General features: G+C 42.6%; 1 protein-coding gene across 1 annotated transcript; it reads left to right on the forward strand.

Moving 5' to 3' along the window:
• Positions 1–299: 299 nt before the first annotated feature.
• On the forward strand, positions 300–9322 carry LOC135478977 (uncharacterized). The gene is made up of 4 exons (XM_064758664.1): positions 300–433; positions 4057–4222; positions 5788–5860; positions 9091–9322. Exons 1-4 carry the CDS (start codon positions 300–302, stop codon positions 9261–9263), a joined length of 546 nt encoding a protein of 181 aa, XP_064614734.1. The 3' UTR covers positions 9264–9322.
• Positions 9323–21756: the final 12434 nt, after the last annotated feature.

Here is a 21756-nt window from a genome sequence, read left to right on the forward strand (position 1 = left end):
GGCTCGACGCAACGTAGAGAGCCTAATTTATTCAGTGCACCTTAGACAGTGTAATTATCATACATTCCATATGCACGTGTATTTTAGACCTAAATACCATACTGCACGTGAGTCACAAAAGCACAAGTGGCGATCACGCGCGCGCGTGAGGGGGGCGTGGCTCTAGTGACCTTTAATAGTTTAGCCCTGACTTACCTGACAGCCACCCTTCTTACACGATATAAGCCTTCATATGCATATATTTTAAAGTTGACAAAGCAGTGGTACTTATAACCTCTACGCATCTTTAACATATCACCATGTTCGTCCACAGTATATTCTTACTGCTTGCTGTTGTCATTTATGGCTCTCTAGCGGACAAAAGTGACATTGCTAATTGTCGATACACCAGTTCTGCAGGTAAAACCATCGATCTGTCCCCTTTAATCGCCAGGTAAGTCGTCAGTTACTTAAAGTAGAGCTAGAAGAAGCTGCATGCATGGTGCGTATGAAAGCATATGTATAAGTATTCATGTTGGAGACGAAATACCCGGCCAGACACCCAGGCAACCCGCCGTTGTAGGGTTTAGATTATGGGGCCACACATCCAGGGAACCCGCCGCTGTAGGGTTTAGACTATGGGGCTAGACACCCAGGCAACCCGCTGGTGTAGGATTTAGCCTATGGCGCCAGACACCCAGGCAACCCGCCTGTGTATGGTTTAGACTATGAGGCCACACACCCAGGCAACACGCCGGTCTAGGATTTATCACAAAGCGAAACATTAAAGACATCTTTCTTTGAATTAATACTGGTACTTGAACCCACACACGCAGTGTTTTTACGGACGTTTTAGCGCTGTGAGTTCAAAACCGACATTTACAGCTGACATGATTGCAGATAACCCTATATACTGCCTGTAAACATGAAAATTACTCTTTTGTAAACACGTTATAGTCCCGAATAAAGAAATAAATAAAATCTCCGTTTAAAATGCACAGTCACGCGCAAAGAAATAAAAAATCTAATTTTGAACGAGTTCAGACATGATTAAATAAACTTAAATAAATAAATTCTCCCGGTAATCTTTAAATGCACGGTATAAATACAATGAAAAAAATTTCAATATATGTTCAAGGATAATGACATTTCTTTTTACATTGTATAAATGTATGGTCCAACATAAGAAAATTCTTTGTCACACTGAATAGGTGTATAGTCCAAAACAATGAAATTTCACTTAACAATGATTAGGTGTATAGTTAAAAAAAAATGAAATTCCTCTGAACAGTGTAAAGGTGTACAGTCCAAAATAATGAAATTTCACTTAACAATGATTAGGTGTATAGTTAAAAAAAAATGAAATTCCTCTGAACAGTGTAAAGGTGTACAGTCCAAAATAATGAAATTTCACTTAACAATGATTAGGTGTATAGTTCAAAAAACTGAAATTCCTCTGAATAGTGTAAAGGTGTACAGTCCAAAATAATGAAATTCCTCTGAACAGTGTAAAGGTGTACAGTCCAAAATAATGAAATTCCTCTGAATAGTGTAAAGGTGTACAGTCCAAAATAATGAAATTCCTCTGAACAGTGTAAAGGTGTACAGTCCAAAATAATGAAATTAATCTTTTAATGTACTTGGCCCAAAATAAATTCCCATCAAACAACATAGCGTACGTTACAAATGTATATAAATGGCTATAGAAACAGACACACTGTGACTTTATAACGTGAGTATATATTGTGACTAAATCACGAATGAATAAATTCTCATTTAAAAGCCACTCCAGGTTCAGAGAGTCTTAGACAAGCACTCGATATTGTCGATCAGGTCACGTGTCTTTTATCGTGTCAACACCTACTTCAGATGTTGTGACATTCAGATATCGCCAGATAAAAGCGATACTATATTTGACATCATTTATTCATACCAAGAGGCGGGTCTCGGTTGCTACGGCTGAGGTGAAAACGCTCCAACACATGGTCAACACATGCATTCTTGATAAATACTCTCCACAACATGGACATAGATGCTTGATAAACACTCTCCACCACATGGACATGGATGCTTGATAAACACTCTCCACCACATGGACATGGATGCTTGATAAACACTCTCCACCACATGGACATGGATGCTTGATAAACACTCTCCACCACATGGACATGGGTGCTTGATAAACACTCTCCACAACATGGACATAGATGCTTGATAAACACTCTCCACCACATGGACATGGATGCTTGATAAACACTCTCCACCACATGGACATGGATGCTTGATAAACACTCTCCAACACATGGACATGGGTGCTTGATAAACACTCTCCACCACATGGACATGGATGCTTGATAAACACTCTCCACCACATGGACATGGATGCTTGATAAACACTCTCCACCACATGGACATAGATGCTTGATAAACACTCTCCACCACATGGACATGGATGCTTGATAAACACTCTCCACCAAATGGACATGGATGCTTGATAAACACTCTACACCACATGGACATGGATGCTTGATGAACACTCTCCACCACATTGACATAGATGCTTGATAAACACTCTCCACCACATGGACATAGATGCTTGATAAACACTCTCCAGCACATGGACATAGATGCTTTATAAACAATCTCCACCACATGGACATAGATGCTTGATAAACAATCTCCACCACATGGACATGGATGCTTGATAAACACTCTCCACCAAATGGACATGGATGCTTGATAAACACTCTACACCACATGGACATGGATGCTTGATGAACACTCTCCACCACATTGACATAGATGCTTGATAAACACTCTCCACCACATGGACATAGATGCTTGATAAACACTCTCCAGCACATGGACATAGATGCTTTATAAACAATCTCCACCACATGGACATAGATGCTTGATAAACAATCTCCACCACATGGACATGGATGCTTTATAAACAATCTCCACCACATGGACATGGATACTTGATTAACAGTCTCCACCACATGGACATGGATGCTTGATAAACACTCTCCACCACATCGACATGGATGCTTGATAAACACTCTCCACCACATCGACATGGATGCTTGATGAACACTCTCCAGCACATTGACATAGATGCTTGATAAACACTCTCCACCACATGGACATAGATGCTTAATTAACACTCTCCACCAGATGGACATGGATGCTTGATGAACACTCTCCAGCACATTGACATAGATGCTTGATAAACACTCTCCACAACATGGACATAGAAGCTTGATAAACAGTCTCCACCACATGGACATGGATGCTTGATGAACACTGTCCAACACATGGACATAGATGCTTGATAAACACTCTCCACCACATGGACATGGATGCTTGATAAACACTCTCCACCACATGGACATGGATGCTTGATAAACACTCTCCACCACATTGACATAGATGCTTGATAAACACTCTCCAACACATGGACATGGATGCTTGATAAACACTCTCCACCTCATGGACATAGATGCTTGATGAACACTCTCCAACACATTGACATAGATGCTTGATAAACACTCTCCAACACATTGACATAGATGCTTGATAAACACTCTCCACCACATGGACATGGATGACCGATAAACAATCTCCACCAAAGGGGCATGGATTCTTTTTAAACACACACACATTCCTCGAAATTCCCCCGCTTGCACAATGTTTTTTTTATTTTAAATTATATACAATGGCGGTCAATTTTGAAGAGTTTGAGAAAGAAAAATTGTAAATATATCAGTAGACATGTAATTCGATCTTGCAGTTTATATATATATAAGAGAAAGGGCTGTAGAAAGTTGATTGTTCTGTTGTTGAGAGAATTTAGAAGAAAAAACAAAGCATAATTCCTCAAATTTCTGAATCGTTGTATTCCAAATGCAGCTTCGAAATTTCCTTTTTATCATCCCTGCTGATTGTTGCCCTTCCTTTTGAAAATCCATCATCTGAAAAAACATGCATTTCTCGGGACGATTGGACAGTAGAAAATACGGAAAATGACATTAAGACATTTAGAATTTCTCTTTTACTTTCTTTTACATTTTTCAGTAATGGTTCGTATGAATGGCAGGAGAAGGCATACACCATAAACGGCTATAGCCTGGATTCTTTAATCTCGGACGACCTGAACACGTACTTCTTTGCGTTGCAGGTCTGTAAGAACATACAGACCAAACCTCATCCCAGCTGTAACGAGACCGGATCCATATTTATGGTACGTGTATAGTCACAAGGAGTATGTATGTGAGTAGATTTGGTGTTTTACGTTCTACTTGACAATTTTCTCAGTCCCATGACGACGAGCAGTCAGATGTATATACATTCACGAGGAGTATGTATGTATGTGAATAGATTTGATTTATATATATATATATATATATATATATATATATATATATATATATATATATATATATATATATATATATATATATATATGTGTGTGTGTGTGTGTGTGTGTGTGTGTGTGTGTGTGTGTGTGTGTGTGTGTGTGATACCAGTACATAATACAAGTATATACTGTTTGTTTTAGAAGAAGAGACATAAGTATTGATGCCTCAAAACTTATGGCCCTTATGTCAGTCTGGAAACAGATATAAGTATTGATACGTCAGTACTTATCTGAGTTTGGAAACCATTTCGTCTCATGAAACGTCTATGAGCGTAGAAAGCGGGGTGATATGCTATCTTCCCGACCAAAACCGGAGTTGACCCACACCTCCTGTGTCCTACAGCGTTTGACGACAGGCAATTTACGATCCACAACCCTGGGACTGAGATGTTAACGTTAATGTAACTGCAATTTGTCACTTTCAGTGTCCCGAATGCTCTGTTTTTTGTGTGTGCGCATGTTGGTGTGGGTGTGGGTGATATTGTTGGTTGGTATTGCGTCAGTCAATCATCCAATGCCTGCAGAGCAATGAACATAACTACAACCAAGTTACCTTGCAAGACGAACGAGAATTGTCCTTGATATAACAGGCGTATAGCCAGCGAATTTAGATATACATCATGCTCCGTTGTCATGCACGGAGAGGGCGAAACGCTTGCCTCTTGTGACCTTGGAAAGCTCTGCATGCGAAAGGGATGTGTCTAAATGTATATCTATAAAGGTGATGCAATCATGTTCTGTTTTTAACGTAATACCTCTTTCTCTACGCTCGCTTTAGTATAATCACTGTTTAATACAAACAGTACGGAAAACGATTTAAAAAGAGAAAACCTCTGCGTCTCAACAGCCATTTTTTTATCTTTCGAAGTTCTCATTTGTCCTTGTAGGTACAATTTGACTGCAATGGACACCTGAACCATTTTTACTAAGGAATCATCAATATTGGCAAACAAGGATGGCGGGAATTCCTGGGTTATCTCGTCAGCGATATATTCTAGTTACTATATGGCTCACGACAAGCGTCAGTCCATGAAATCCATCGGTATGGCTCTGTCAGAATTCATGGTAAATAAACCTTGGAAATCTACCAATCCTTGGATTACCTGAGTACTTCGTTGCCACTTTGCCAACATCACACACGGGAATAATTTGAGGCGTGAAAGGGTTCCTATACATGCGTCTAGGCTGTATAGGATGGCAAACCCGTTGAGGGGTGCCTATGTTTTGAAGCTGCAGTGCTGTTACACAGTAAAACACATCTGAGAGCTCACTCTGTGCCTCTCCCGTTCACTGCACTGTAGGTATATATTGGTTGTTTTGTTCAGCAATTACGTTGCCTTAATACGTTTCCTTGATTCTAGGATTTGTCCGACGTTTGTTTCTTACAGATGACCAAGACATCCTGCACTTCCATGGGGAATGCGGAAGTAGCCATGTTCCAGTCTAACCCATTTGGGGACGGTAAGTTCCGGAAAAGAGCCTATGTGCGCTTGGTGAAGCTGTGCCTTGCGGAACACAGCCAGCCAAGCAATGATTACACGCCACTGAATGTCTGAGAACCTTGCGCGACACTATACATTGACACGCTACTATGTGGCATGGCGCGGTACTATGTGACAGTCGCAGGGTACTATGTGTCAGTCGCACGGTATTATGTGGCAGTGTTTATTTATTTATTTGATTGGCGTTTTACGCTGTGCTCAAGAATATTTCACTTATACGACGGTGCCCAGCATTATGGTGGGTGAATGTATCAAAGTTATATCAAAATTCAAAAGTTTTCATAGCGTCATAAAGGGCGAGCTTCGAAAGCTTTTAACACATTTTAATGGCTTCTAGAAACTTAATGTAACTAGTATTGCTGTACATGCAAAACTGAGAAAGATTTTTTCATTGGTTTTTGAGAATAAGAAGTTTTTGCTAAAAGTACTATCTGGCTGCCAAACGAAGTGACCTTGAAGAAGAATCTTCAAAGTATAAACGGAGAGAGAATTTGCTGTCAAATTTTTAAAAACTTGTGAGTAGCACAAAATTCACTCTCCAAAAAGAGTTTTTAAGTCTTAAGAGCCAAAAGGTGAAAGGCTCAATTTGGAAGCGTTATAATTTTATAATCTGTCCACCGAAAAACACTGAAGATATTTTGTGTACATCTGATGTTCATGTATGATATAGCAAGTGCTTCTAGATTATATCTCGCTAACAGTTTGATCTTGAATATTTTTTACAAACTGAATTTGGGGATGTAGCATTATAGCTCTGGACAAGTCATTTTGCGGTTATATTTCCTTTGTCTCCATGGCACGAAGGGGTCGTAAGTCTAAGTCAGTTGTTAAGATCACGATGATATCATTACCTTACAATCGACACCCTCTTGCATAAAGAGCTATGGTAGTCAAAACTTGCAATAGTAAATCACAGCCCGGTCGACCCCGTTTTAAATACAATCGTGCCAAAAGCAACATTATGTACAAATACTTGATTTAGGTAGACTCTTAGTTAGCAATTTGGGTAATTTTAGTGTGTTAAAAAGATATTACGAGAAATTCTTTACAAGTCGTTGTTGTTAGCTGCTGAATCCTTACGGTGTAGAATTCAGTACCTGAACCTTTGTCACTTTCCCTGTTCTGAAAACATATGCCCCAGTACTGATTACCCTGACTGCTCTACTTGCCCCTGTTTCACTGGCTCAGATATTCTGGAAATTTTAAACTGTTCAGGGGAGCTCAATCGCTTGAGAATTCTCCTGTTAGAAGCATTACTGTGCTATGGTACCACCTCTGATAGGAGAGTGCATGTGTCTCATTTTGCGGAGTGTGGGAATACCTTTTATATAGGTTTGACACATGTGACGGATATGTTTCATTTTCCTGTTTTCCAAATTGACTACCGAAATATCCACACCCCACGGAGGAAATGCGATGTTATGTATAAGTGGTTAACTCCCGCAGAAAAATTACAATTTGTTAAAAAATTTCACCAACAAAGCTTGACTAACCTCTCAGAAATAGTGGCTGTAAGTAACGCTATAGACTTATTGTTAAATCATATATATATAATGAATGTCTCCCCCTTATTAAAATAGCAATGAAAAAAGCTAAAATTACCAAGCCTTGGATAAGTTATGCTGTTCTCACATTTATACGAAAACAAAACTGACTAAAGAAATTACATATATCTAATAAAAACATCCATATAACTGCTCAGTTTAAAAAGTACAGAAACAAATTAAATCATAACCTACATGTAGCAAAGGAAAAATACAAATAAGAACAAATTATTAAGGCCAATAATAATATAAAAGATACTAGGAAAATAGTTAACGAACTCATGAACAAAACCAAATCAAGGAAGTTATCTAATACTTTTAAAAGTACCAATCGTATAACGTCAGATTCTCAAACAATAGCTGATGGCTTAAATGATTACTTCTCAAATACAGCTCTAACACTCGATCATAGTTTACCACAGCCCAGTGAAAGGTTCCAGGACTATCTCGCAGAACCATTCAGTTCATACTTTGTTTTAGAGCCATGCACGCGAACAGAAAAAATAAATATTGTTTCTAATCTGAAAAGTGGAGCAAGTGGTAAAGATGGCACAAAATCACCCTTTGTTAAGCTCGTCAAAGGTCATATCTCGGCGATTTTCTGCCAACTAGTGAACTTATAGTTTACTTCAGGCACATTTCCGACAGCATAAAAAGTGCCAATGTTTGCCAAATATATAATACTAAGCAAAATCACTCATTGAAAACTACTGCCTTATCTCTGTTCTGCCATATTTTAGCCAAATAATTGAAAAAGCTATAGTCACTCGCGTGACTGACCCTGTAGAAAGTAACACACTATTATACCGTAACCGGTCCGGATTTCGATCAAACCACTCGAGATCCTTAGCGATAATAAATCTTCTAGGGAAAAACATTAAAGACTAGGAATCAAAACAATACAGCATTGCAACATTTCTGGGTTTAACTAAAGTTTTTTATACTGTCAATCATGGAATTCTTTTAACAAAATTACATTACTACGGATTTCGCAACAATAGCGAAAACTGGATAAACGCCATCTTAAAATCTTAGGCCGCTTTAAATGCACCGAATATATTAATTGTTTGCCTGCTCCATCCACAATCACACACGGTGTGCCCCAAGGATCTATATTGAGTCCGCGGCTTTTTATTGTATATATAAACGATATCGAAAAATCCATAACTTAAATAAACATTCCGTCATTTGCTGACGATACTTCTGCACATATTCCCGGTAACAACTTAACACAACTATCCAATAGTATAGAAATGAGCTACAAAAGTTGAATGACTCTTTCGTCAGCAATAGACTAACACAAAATGTTAGTAAAACAAAATTTATGCTGACAAAGCCCTTTTACTGTCGAAAAGATTATTCAGATACAGCTCTTTATATTTCAGAACAATCGTTGGAAAGAGTTAGCGAATATAAATTTCTTAACGTATTTGTTAATGACAAATTAATTAGGACTACATACATTGAAGAAATATCAAAAATAATTTCGAGAAACTTTCAACTTATTAGATCATATTTGTGAATGTCTGAATGTGTAAAATCGCGCATGCCTTGTGTTATTCCTTGGTATATCCTTACCTGTCCTACTGTAATCTTGTCTGGGGAAATGCGTCTCCGTCTCATTTATGTTTCTGTATGTTTTCAGGCGTTTACTTAGCCCAGTACCATGGACAGTCTCTCAACCACATCGCACGATACTCCTCTCATCTCTATTTCGTGTGTAATCCAAACGTCACCATGGAAACCCCAATTTTCGAACACATTCATGACGATTTAAAACAAGCTCACTTTAAAATATTTACCAAATACGCTTGTTAATGGTATGAACTATTTAATACAGAACATAACTGTTTAAATCTGTTTTAAAATTATAATTAAGACCAAATAAAATAGAGAAACCGAAAAATGTAACAAAATTATTCATTTGTTCGACACGCTACCACCAGCCTTTTCTCTTTATTTCCCTGTACAATGTCTTGATTGTTACTTCATTTGTGTGTTGCTGACACCTTACTCAAAAATGGATTCATCCATTTGTGTGTTGCTGACACCTTACTCAAGGATGGATTCATTCATTTGTGTGTTGCTAACACCTTACTCAAAGATGGATTCATCTATTTGTGTGTTGCTGACACCTTACTCCAGAATGGATTCATTCATTTATGTGTTGCTGACACCTTACTGAAAAATGGATTCATTCATTTGTGTGTTGCTAATACCTTACTGAAAAATGGATTCATCCTTTTGTGTGCCGCTGGCACCTTTCTCAAGGATGGATTCATCCATTTGTCTGTTGCTAACAACTTACTCAAAAATGGATTCGTTCATTTGTGTGTTGCTAATACCTTACTCAAGGATGGATTCATTCATTTGTGTGTTGCTGACACCTTACTCAAAAATGCATTCATCCATTTCATTGTTGTTTTACGGTATGCTCAAGAATTTTTAACTGTGACAATGGCGGTCAGTTTTATGGTTGAATGGAATAGGGTTGTTTAGAGTAAACCTTGTCACGAGTGACGTACAGGTATGCCCACCATACTATTGAGTGGTAGTAAAGAAAAGGCTGGGTCTGGAAGACCTCGGGCTGGGAGACCCCCCCCGCCGTCCCCCCTGTTCACTATAAACGGACTGGAAAGCTCTCCGTCCCCTTGAATGCCCCCAGCCCACATAGCCCACATAGCTTCGAGCTACATAAGATTAGCCCAAAAACTTCTGTAGGCAAACAACGTCCCGCGTACATAAACATTGGTCATCCACGTTCATCCCCGCGCATCAAGAGGCGCCATCTATGATGTTACACATGACACACAAGATAGACGGTTACATTCGGAAACCAGCGTCATCTATGTTGTTAAATACCATGTACGTGATAGATATGTACATAGGGATAACAGCGCCGTCTATGTGCTTGATCACAATGCAGATCGTCAGAGATTCTGAACGCTCTGTCCATACCTGCCAACGAAAGTGTTATACTCATTGTAAAATTTGAGAACCTTAGAATAAAGGCGTTTGATGGAGTATTCTTGACAAACTAGTTTTTGAACTAGCAACTTGTGACGCACATTAAAGTCATCACAATTAACGCAAGATCTGACAAATGCTACAAGGCGAGATATGTATACGCCATATGCAGGACCCTTTGGTATATTGCTATCTAAATAAGGATAATTTACAATATCAAAATTGAAATTATCCCTTTTGTCGTAAAGGCGGCGTGAAAGGAGACCTTGTCCGTCTTTGTACAGATATAGATCCAAATAAGATGTACCATCAGGACTATCTGTTGTCTCCTTTAAATCCAATGAAGGCGGATAGATTTCCTTCACCGCTTCAGCAATATTGGGATTATTTAACGCCAGTAGATTTTCAATATACCGCTTGGTAAATGAAAAGGATCCAGCTTTAAAGATATTACTTTTAAGTAGTTTCTGCATATAGTCGTATTCAAATGAAAACAGGTATAGGTCTGCCAAAAGAGGCGCACAATTGGTACCCATTGGAATACCTATGCACTGTTGGTGAATGGTATCTCCGAATTTCACATAAATGTTATTAATGAGAAATTCAAGTAATTCAATAAATAATGTAACATCCCATTAGTGGTAACCTTTATAAAGAGTAGAACTAAAGAAAGCCTTATTGCTTCTGACGTTAATGTAACGGTGACTTGTTTTAGTAAATACCGAGACAATTAACGACGATATTCTTTCAATAAGATCTTTGTGAGGAATCGTAGTATAGAGAGTAGAGAAATCCCATGTGGATACGTCTTTGTACGGTATATGCATATGAGCATCGAGTTCTTCTGTAAGACGTTTGGAGTTGTTAAGAATCCACATGCAGTTGACACCTGAATTTTTGTTATGGCACAACAATACTTATTAAAAAATGACTTTACTTCTTGTAACGCTCTCGTAAGTAGGGTTGACAAGAGTTTGGTGGTACAACTTCTTGAACCTGCAATAAATCGAGCCTTGTATGGGGATTTATGCATTTTAGGAATCCAGTAAAGTTGTGGTATTTCTGTGTGACGGGTAGGTATATTTATGCCCCTTTTTTTAAGAAAGGTTTTGTGTTTGTTAAATAGATCCTCCAGAGTACATGTAGTAGCAGAATACGTGGATGTCGTTGTAGATGCATATAGCTCTTGAACAAGAATTTAATAATAATAATTCTTGCAAATAAAGATGACATTATTAGGAGCCTTATCTGCTACAGTGATGACAAATTTACTATGAAGGTCAGCAAGTGTTTCTTGCACAATGGGATCCTTCAGAGCCTGTTTAACTTGAGGTAGAGCATCAATGTCTAGACGGTGTATAGTTAAACTAACTTTCTTTTTGACAATCTCAAGCCAATCGTTAAGTACCGAAGAATCCACTTTCTCCCGTTTTTGACCATTTTTTTAACATACTCCTCAAGTGCCGAGATGATATTTTTTTGTTTAATCGAATGTTGACATTACTCTTTTCTCTATACTTAGGACCCCTCACAAAGAGATTCCTTAGATCATGATTCTTAATAATATTAAGGTCACCAGTCAGGACATGTTTACATTTGTCGTAGGTAAAAACTGAGGATTCACAATCACAGTTATAGCCGCCAGAAGTATACGTCGCCAAATCGAACTCCTTGATGGCCTGGGAATAATTGAAAATTTTGGAAGCGATAGGCTTTGTATACTCATATGATATGCAAGGTGGCTCTTGGATATTAAAATAATTAGGCACAGCACTATGAACATCAGGTTCATTAAAGATGCGTTCAAGGTTAATTAAATCAAGGCCACTGTCTAAATGCTTTATCTTCAGAAAGAATCGATCGTGTTGAGTTTCATTTGTAGTTACAGGGCGATACAATCGAAAATGCGATGTCTTGACACAGGCGTACAAGGTGAGGTGGAACATTAAAATTGTGTATGTTATTGGATACGTCTTGAACTACCTGTCTTAGCAAGTTCAATGGCAGTGCATGTAATACTGTGCGTAGAGCATAAATGCTATTGGTGTCATACGACAATCCTACTAGATAACTAACTGTAACATGTTTGTGAACCATGTTTCTGTTGAACTTCCTCCTACCATGACTGCGAGGTCTACGTTTATGGTATTTGAATAAATTTGTTACGATGGAGTCATATGGTTGGCTAGATGTTACACTGCCGATTCCCATAACGTTATCATTCAACCCATATAGGAAGACTGAACCAACCTCTAGCATCCAGAAAAGATCACGGTCACGGATTTTACGTTCAAATTCGACTTCTGTCTCATTTGTTGATGGATAAACCGATTCTATTATCTGAATGCTGAAATGGCCCCAGTCATGGTCGGAGGCAGAGAAATGCTTGCCTATTAGCAATTGTTTCTTGCGCACGGACTTACGGTGCCCGTACGTTTGAGCTGGATCAATACAGCGCACCTTTGAACCTGCCATCTTCGGTGAGGAACTGGGCGTTCATGATCACATACAGATAAACGTTCAATGCGCCCTCCGCCTCTGCCTCTTTTGTGACCTTTATGGTCATCCCTTCGCTGGCGTTCTCCACACGCCTTCCACTGCCGTGGAGCTGGTCCTCGTGTATGGTCCTTAAATATAAGCGTCATGTCGGACATTCGTATACTATTCGTAGTCCGTAAAGGGCGTTCTAAGTCGATAATCGCAAGATCCATTTCCAAAACAACGTTTAACACTAGCTCCCAAAGATAAAGGTATGTAAGAAATTATACAAATAGGAAATAAAGCCGGTAACACACAAGAGAGAAGCGGTCATCAGTTTTTCATTGATGCTGGGCAGACAGTAGATATTCCAGGCATGAATTCCATATCAAAATTCGTAGTCCATGAATGCGTTCCAGGTCAAATAACAATTAAACAAGGTATCTCAGTCGCGCTTTGATTCCACCTGTTCAACCATGCACACCATAATGAGCATGGCTACCTTTACGACCCCTAGCCCCAGGTTAAGCGGTATTAGATACAGTTTGAAAATGACGAGCGTTCCAGACCTTAACCGAACAGATTGTGATTCACGGACGATTACGTCTTTCCCGTTAATATGTAAGGATCTCATATTACAAGAGGCGCCATCTATAATGTTACACATGACATGCTGGTCTGTATAAAAGCTAGACGGTTACATTCGGCAACCAGCGCCATCTGTGTTGTTAAATACCATGTACGAGATAGATATGTGTGGATAGATATCAGGATAACAGCGCCGTCTATGTGCTTGATCACAATGCAGATCGTCAGAGATTCTGAACGATCTGTTCATACCTGCCATACCTGAGACAGTTAGAATGAAGGCGCTTGATGGATTATCCTTGACAACTACTTTGAGCTAACAATCACTGACGCAAATTATAGTCATCACAATTTACACAAGACACAAGACAAATGCTGCAAGGCGAGATATGTATACGCCAAATGCAGGACCCTTTGGTATATTGCTATCCAAATAAGGATAATTTCCAAAATCAAAATTGTAAGTGCAGGTACTTAAACCTGAGTAAGTCTTCCAACTGCACATCCGTTGGGCTCACCGCTGCCTGGGGTGGGATTACACAAAATTTGAAATGGCCCTCAATATCGTCAGCAGACGGACTGGTAAGCCTTTGGTACTATCCACACTAGCTAACCGGCGCGGTGGGCCTAACGCTATCAGGTATGATCTGGGCTTTGTCGACTGGACGCGGCTCCCTAAGGGAAAGTCAGCCTTGCCGAAGGCGGCCGCCACAGCTCTGCAGACGACCGCCAATGAACTGGGTGCCACGGCCGCCAGGGTAGACACCCTTGAGCTGAAGGATTTTGGCCAGACGGCGAAAGAAGCCTCTGATGCTATCCAGAAAATGGAAGCAAGTCTGACCGATAGCGACATCGAGCGGGACCTTGTAACGATGTACGACTCACCGATCAAATTTCAAGAGATACCGGGGTTGAACAAGGCGCTATCCGGGGTGAGCTCACGAATAACCTCGCCAAGCTGTCTAGACTCGAAGAAGATATAGCGTGGCAAAAACGGAAGATAGGGGAGGCTGAGGATGAGTTCGCCCGACGCCGCGTCGCGGAGCGGCTACGTGATCTGCAGGATGAGAGGGCGTCCCGCCTCGAGGCGGCCTCTTCGACGCGCGAAGCTCTGTGGTCCCAAATAAATCGCATTAGGGAGACCATCCAACGCATCCTACACGAAGATACCGCTCTGGCCGAACGCATCCGCACACTCTTGCGGGAGCAAGGGATCACCACCTTCTCAATCCTCACGGCGTTTGGCATGGCGATCTCGACACTGGTGTTAGCATTGACTGGTGGTGGGGGCTCTGCGCCTTCTCCGCTGCCTCTTCCTAAACCAACCGACAGAGGCGGTCTTAAACAGTGGGTTAAACGGCACTTACAGACCTGGGGCGAGCCCTTGGCAATTTGGCTGGGAAGGCGGCTGAAGCGTTGCCTGGGATTATTGGCAGCGTTGTGTCCTGGTTGTTGAGTCTCCACGGAAAAACAGCTGGATGGCTCGCCGAGAATCTCTGGGCTCTGATCATCGCAGTAGGCAGCCTGATGCTCGTGGCCTTGCGAAGCTGGCTAATGTAAGTACCACAACAGCAGTATGCCGGTACCGACCCCGGCGATCACGAGAGCGGCCGTGGTTCTTTTCTTTCGGAACCATTGGGACAGAGCCGCCCTGCGGCCCTTGCGCTGGCTCGCGCTTGGATGGCGGTTTCACAGCTCTTTTTTCTCCGCTCCCGTGGAGCTGCAGGGTTGGCGGCAACTTGCTGTTGACCCCATCGTTGGCGCCTAGCTTCTGGGCCTCTGTAGCCACGACGAACTTGTTGTTGTAGTTGGCTATCTACCCGATCTGCAGTAACATGTCGCTTGGCGCCAAGTACAGGCCTATGCCGAACACAAAGTCGACGGCGCTGCCAGCGTACTGCAGCACATTTTGGTAGCGTTTGATGGCCGAGGGCAAGTCGACTGGGGAGGAGATGGCGTCTTCGATCTTGGGAAAAAAACTGCCTCTGCGCGTCGAACGCCGTCTCTGTCCCCAGGATCCGTGTTCGTGTCTGCACTTGGGCGCCTAATACTGCCCAGACGTACGTCCGGATGGAGTCGTTTAGGCGCTCTACGCCCGGTTCTGTGAAGCCTTGGGATTTCTCCACAATGAACGATGCCCAGCCGTCCACATCGTCCTGTTCGCCATATTTTCTAGGGTAGGACATCCTGCTGGGATCATAGGATCCGTTGCCAACAGATCCGTAACCGATCCTTGTCATGTAGTAGTATGATTTTCCGAGACCGTGATTTACACCACTCTGCCTCCAGTCTGTATGTGGAGAGACGGAGAACTCACGGCAAATCCTTTCATAAGTCCTTTTGCCCTAGGGGTTGTCCAACGCCTCCGAAGCTCTGTCTTGGGGTAAGGGGGCTTTGAACTCTTCCAAAATCCGCCGGTAGTGGTAGGTGTGGAATGCGACTAAGGTATTCGAGGGTGGGGTGGGGGTGGGTTGGTTGTATGGGGGGGGGGTGGAGTAGGTGGTCTTTAACGGACACGCCGCAACCCGTAGTCGCGCACCAAAGCGCAAAGTTCAGTTGGTTCTGCCAGAACTGCATTGGGTCGGTATTCCAAGTTGGACTGTGGAGAATCTGGTTACTGATGGTAGGTGGTAGCCCGAGAACACATCTGTGCAAGGCCTTACCCTCGCTAACAGATGTTAGAACGTGCGAGATGATCTGCATGGGTTTGGACGATATATAATGGGCCGGCCTTGTAAGTGGCCTCTCTATTGAAGCTGAGGGCGGTTCTCTTCATGGTGATACATACACACTGAAGATGTTTATAGCCTTGAGCGAAGTTCAACAAGGTCGCAGTGCACTCCTCCAATCATGTAAATATTTGTAACCTTGAGCGATGTTCAACAAGGGCGCAGAGCCCTCCTCCCATCATGTCTAGACAATCAAGAAGGCCAGTACGAGGTCGCCCTACTCGAAATAACATTGTACCCACACTTGAGTGAATATCAACGCTGGATCATAAGCGTAAGAACGTGCTCCAATCTTGTGATTCCCGTTGTTTAGGTCAATAAGTGGGGTTTCAGAAGGAGACAAACTACCCCAACTGGCGCCTCAGAAAGAGATATTCGTCCACCTAGACGAAGTGATCGCGTCCAAAAACATCGCCGCAGTGTCTACTGGTAATGCAAGTGGCTCTACTTTTCTGAGGGCAATCCCGGTATCCCGTGGAGGCATGAACTGCGGAAAGACGGCGGCATTTGCCAACCCACAATACAAAACACTATTGGCTGACTTCTTGTCGCAGCTTACTATTAGGCTATTAGACAATGGCGGCCATCCTACAGATACATTATATTTAAGCGTGACCTTACACGTTAGTCGGCGCGAGGGACACGGTGGGCCCTAATTGCACTGCCATAGAAAGAAAGCGCCATTGGGGAGATCCGATGAAGAACCACTGAAGTTGAATGAGATTGCCGATAATAGATGTCCGGTCCCCGGATTTACACCAAAAACTGCCTGGTTTGATCTACTCACCATTTCCATCACCTCCCCAGTTACCCGCGCGGTCCTTAATCATTCTGGATATTGTATTGGGTCATAAAGCAGTTCCCGATACCTTCCATGTCCTTCCTGGCTTGAGGATTGGATGGTTGGAAGAGCATGTCACTAAGGACGTGACCATCATCGCAAAACTGCTTAAGGGAGGATCTATTCAAGTCGAGACGACGGTAGACAATGTCCAGGCCGCTGCGGCTCACCCGGTGCAGATGAGCCGAATAAATCTAGAGCATGGCATTCAGTTGAAACGGGTGAAAATAAGAACTAGCCTCAGGTCAGAACTTGAATTAAACACTGCACTTGCGTCCACACAGAGATACAGAGAAGCTGTATCCAACTCTACCCTCCTCTGCCCCCCCCCCCCCCCCACACACACACTGACGGTCCGCACGAGTATAGATTTCATCTATACTAGGTGGAGTGCAGTTGTGTTTGGTTTACTCAAACTGTAGTGCGCTATTGATGGCCAGTCAGATCATCTGTACTTTGCCTCGACAACTTCTTCCACTGGGCGATATTCGCAACCGTTTTCTCATATAAGCATACTATTTATGTATTTGATTGTGGTTTACGCCATACTCAAGTATTTCACTTATACAACGTCGTCCAACATTATCGTAGGATGAATCTGGACAGAGCCAGGAGTATACCAAAGACCATACCAACGACCGGAACTTCCCACTTACGTATACGTTTCTGATAACGACATTGGATAGTATTGGCAAATACCTGATGCGTTAATCATACCATAAATTCCGTTAAGTGCCATACGCATGCATCAATCTAGATGACAAACAAATCATTCACTCAATAAACAAATTAACCATACAGCCAACCAGCCAACCAAACAACCAGTAATCCAACCAACCACCCATACAACCAACCGAACAGCCAGTAATCCAACCAATCAACCACCCATACAGCCAACCAAACATCCTGTAATCGAACCCGCCAACCATCCATTCATTCAACCAAACAACCAGTAATGAAACCAACCAACCACCCATACAACCAACCAAACATCCTGTAATCGAACCCGCCAACCATCCATTCATTCAACCAAACAAACAGTAATGCAACCAGCCGACCACACATACAGCCAACCAAACACCCTGTAATCCCACCCGCCAACCACCTATACAGTCAACCAAACAACCAGTTATCCAACCAACCAACCACCCATACAGCCAACCAAACATCATGTAATCGAACCCGCCAACCATCCATTCATTCAACCAAACAACCAGTAATGCAATCAGCCAACCACCCATACAGCCAATCAAACAACCTGTCATCCCACCCGCCAACCACCCATACAGCCAACCAAACAACCAGTAATCCAACCAACCAACCACCCATACAGCCAACTAAACAACCTGTATTCGCACCCGCCAACCATCTATACATTCAACCAAACAATCAGTAATCACACCCTCCTACCACCCATACAGCTAACCAAACAACCTGTAATCCCACCCGCCAACCACCCATACAGCCAACAAACAACCAGTAATCCAACCAACCAACCACCCATACAGCCAACTAAACAACCTGTAATCGCACCCGCCAACCATCTATACATTCAACCAAACAACCAGTAATCACACCCACCTACCACCCATACAGCCAACCAAACAACCAGCAATCCAACCAGCCAAGCACCCATACAGCCAACTAAACAACCAATAATCCCACCCGCCAACCACCATACAGTCAACCAAACAACCAGTAACCCACCCGCAAACAACCCCTACAGCCAACCAAACAACCTGTGATCGAATCCGCCAATCATCCATATAGCCAACCAAATAACCAGTGATTCAACCAACCAACCACCCATACAACACACCAAACAACCTGTAATGCAACCCTGCAACAACCCATACAGCCAACAAACAAACCAGTAATCCAACAAGCCAAACACACATCCAGACAGCCAAGAAAACAAACCCACAGACAGCCAACAACTTCCTTGGCAGCCAACCATACAATCCTTCAGGCAACCAACAACTTCCTGGTCAGTCAACCATTCAATCTCTCAGACAACCAACAGTATTCCTGGCAGCCAACCATATAATCCCTCAGAAAACCATCAATTTTCCAGGCAGCCATCCATACAATCCCTCAGACAACCAACAATTTTCCAGGAAGCCAACTAGACAATCCCTCAGACAGCCAATAACTTCCTGAGCGGCCAACCATACAATCCTTCAGACAACAAACAACTTCCTGAGCGGCCAACCATACAATCCATAAAAAACCTAACAACTTCCCGAGCAGCCAACCATGCAATCCCTCAGACAACCAACAACTTCCTGAGCAGCCAACCATACAACCCATCAACAACTTTCTGAGCAGCCAATAATACGATCCCTCAGACGACCTACAACTTCCCGTGAAGCCAAACATACAATTCCTCAGAGAGCCAGCAACTTCCCGTGAAGCCAATCATACAATCCCGCAGGCAGCCAGCAACTTCCCGGACCGCCAACCATACAATGTCTCAGACAGCCAACAACTTCCCGTGAAGCCAACCACACAATCCCTCTGACAGCCAACAACTTCCCAGACAAGCAACCATCCATACAATCCCTCAGCCAGCAAACAACTTCCTGACCTGCCAACCATAAAATCCCTCAGCCAGTCAACAACCTCCCGTGAAGTCAACCATACAATCCCTCATCCAGCCAAGAACTTTCCAGACAAGCAGCCAGACAATCCCTCAGACAGCCAACAACTTCTCGGACAAGCAAACCAACCATACAATCCCTCAGATAGCCAGCAACTTCCCGTGAAGCCAACCATACAATGCTGCAGGCAGCCAGCAACTTCTCGGAGATCCAACCATACAATCCCTCAGACAACCAACAACTTCCCAGGCAAGCAGCCACCCATGCAATCCCTTAGACAGCCAGCAACTTCCCGTGAAGCCAACCACACAATCCTGCAGGCAGCCAACCATGCAATCCCTCAGACAACCAACAACTTCCCAGACAAGCAAACCAACCATACAATCCCTCAGACAGCCAGCAACTTCCCGTGAAGCAAAACCATACAATCCCGCAAGCAGCCAGCAACTTCCCGGACCGCCAAACATACAATCCTGCGGGCAGCCAGCAACTCCCCTGGCAGCCAACCATGCAATCCCTCAGACAACCAGCAACTTCCCAGACAAGCAACCAACCATACAATCCCTCAGACAGCCAACTACTTCCTGACCGGCCAACCCTACAATCCCTCAGCCAGCCAACAACTTCCCGGACAGCCAAACATAAAATCCCTCAGCCAGCCAACAACTTCCCGGACAGCGAACCGTACAATCCCTCAGCCAGCCAACAACTTCCCATGCAGCCAACCATACACACCCTCAGCCAGCCAACAACTTCCCGGACAGCCAATCGTACAGTCCCTCAGACAGCCAACAACTTCCCGTGCAGCCAACCATACACTCCCTCAGCCGGCCAACAACTTCCTGGACAGCCAACCGTACAATCCCTCAGCCAGCCAACAACTTCCCGGACAGCCAACCATACAATCCCTCAGCCAGCCAACAACTTCCAAGACAAGCAACCATAAAATCCGAACCAGTAATTCAACCAACCAACCAACCAATCAACTAACCACCCATACAGCCAACTAAACAACCAGTAAACCAACCAGCCAAACACCCGTCCAGACAACCATCAAAACAAACCCACGGGCAGCCAAAAACTTTGTTGGCAGCCAACCATACAAGCCACCAAGCAAACCTTCTTTCAAAATTCATGTAAAGAATCACTGTCACCTTTTTCATGCATTGCGTTCTCTGTGATGTTAAAATCGATGTAAATCTATGCGTCGAAACAGACATTTCGTATACCAGCCGTCAACCAAAAAGAATGTTCCGGGTCAATAGTGGCAAGTTCAATTCCCCAAAATAAAGTGCAACACAAACCACCAAAAAATTAGCAAAGTATATAAAGCACGAAAACAGGACGGAATCTTGCACAGAGAAGCAGTCAATAGTTTTCATTGATGTTGGAAAGACACAAGGTATGTTCCCGGCAACTGAGTGAAATCAGTATTCGAACTGTGTACTATGCTAGAATATCACTTGTCCATAACAAAATATATCTCTCAGGTACACTTAGATTGAAACTATTCGTGTATCCAACGTGGCGATCTAATTCAACACGATGAATATACCGCCCTAGCCCCGGGTTAAGCGGAATTAGATACAGTCATGAAGCATGGTGCTAGAGTTTCTCGTCGCTCTGTCCATATTTACTTACAAGAGCGATATATTCATTGTAAAATTGAAAAAACTTGAAGTGAAGGCATTTGATAACCTTGACACACTAGTTTTTGTAATAATAACTTGGGACGTTGAATGAAATCGTCACACAATACGTAGGATCTAACAAATGCAACAAAGCGAAATATGTACACGCCATACGCGGGACCCCTCGGTTTATTGCTAAGTAAGGATAATGTAGAGTGTCATAATTGAAACTATCCCTTTTGTCGTAAAGTCTCTGGGAGAGGAAATCATTTTGATCTTTGTACAAATATTGGTCCAGACAAGATGTACCATCTGGAGAGTCTGTGGTCTCCTTTAAATTCAGTGAAGGTGGCTAAATATTTTCACAGCCTTTACTATATATGGATTGTTTAAAGCCAGCAGATCATCAATATACCGTTCAGTGAAAGAGAAAGATCGGGCCTGGTGAGGATTACTCCTTAATAGTTTCTGCAGATA

Source organism: Liolophura sinensis, chromosome 12, assembly GCF_032854445.1.
Source record: "Liolophura sinensis isolate JHLJ2023 chromosome 12, CUHK_Ljap_v2, whole genome shotgun sequence".
NCBI classification, from domain to species: Eukaryota; Metazoa; Mollusca; class Polyplacophora; order Chitonida; family Chitonidae; genus Liolophura; species Liolophura sinensis.

Excerpts from the sequence above, each read along its gene's own strand:
- LOC135478977 (XM_064758664.1), top strand. The coding sequence starts at position 300 with ATGTTCGTCCACAGTATATTCTTACTGCTTGCTGTTGTCATTTATGGC. Across the intron at positions 4,223-5,787 it reads AGACCGGATCCATATTTATG|ATGACCAAGACATCCTGCAC; the intron begins GTACGTGTATAG and ends TGTTTCTTACAG. Across the intron at positions 5,861-9,090 it reads GTCTAACCCATTTGGGGACG|GCGTTTACTTAGCCCAGTAC; the intron begins GTAAGTTCCGGA and ends GTATGTTTTCAG.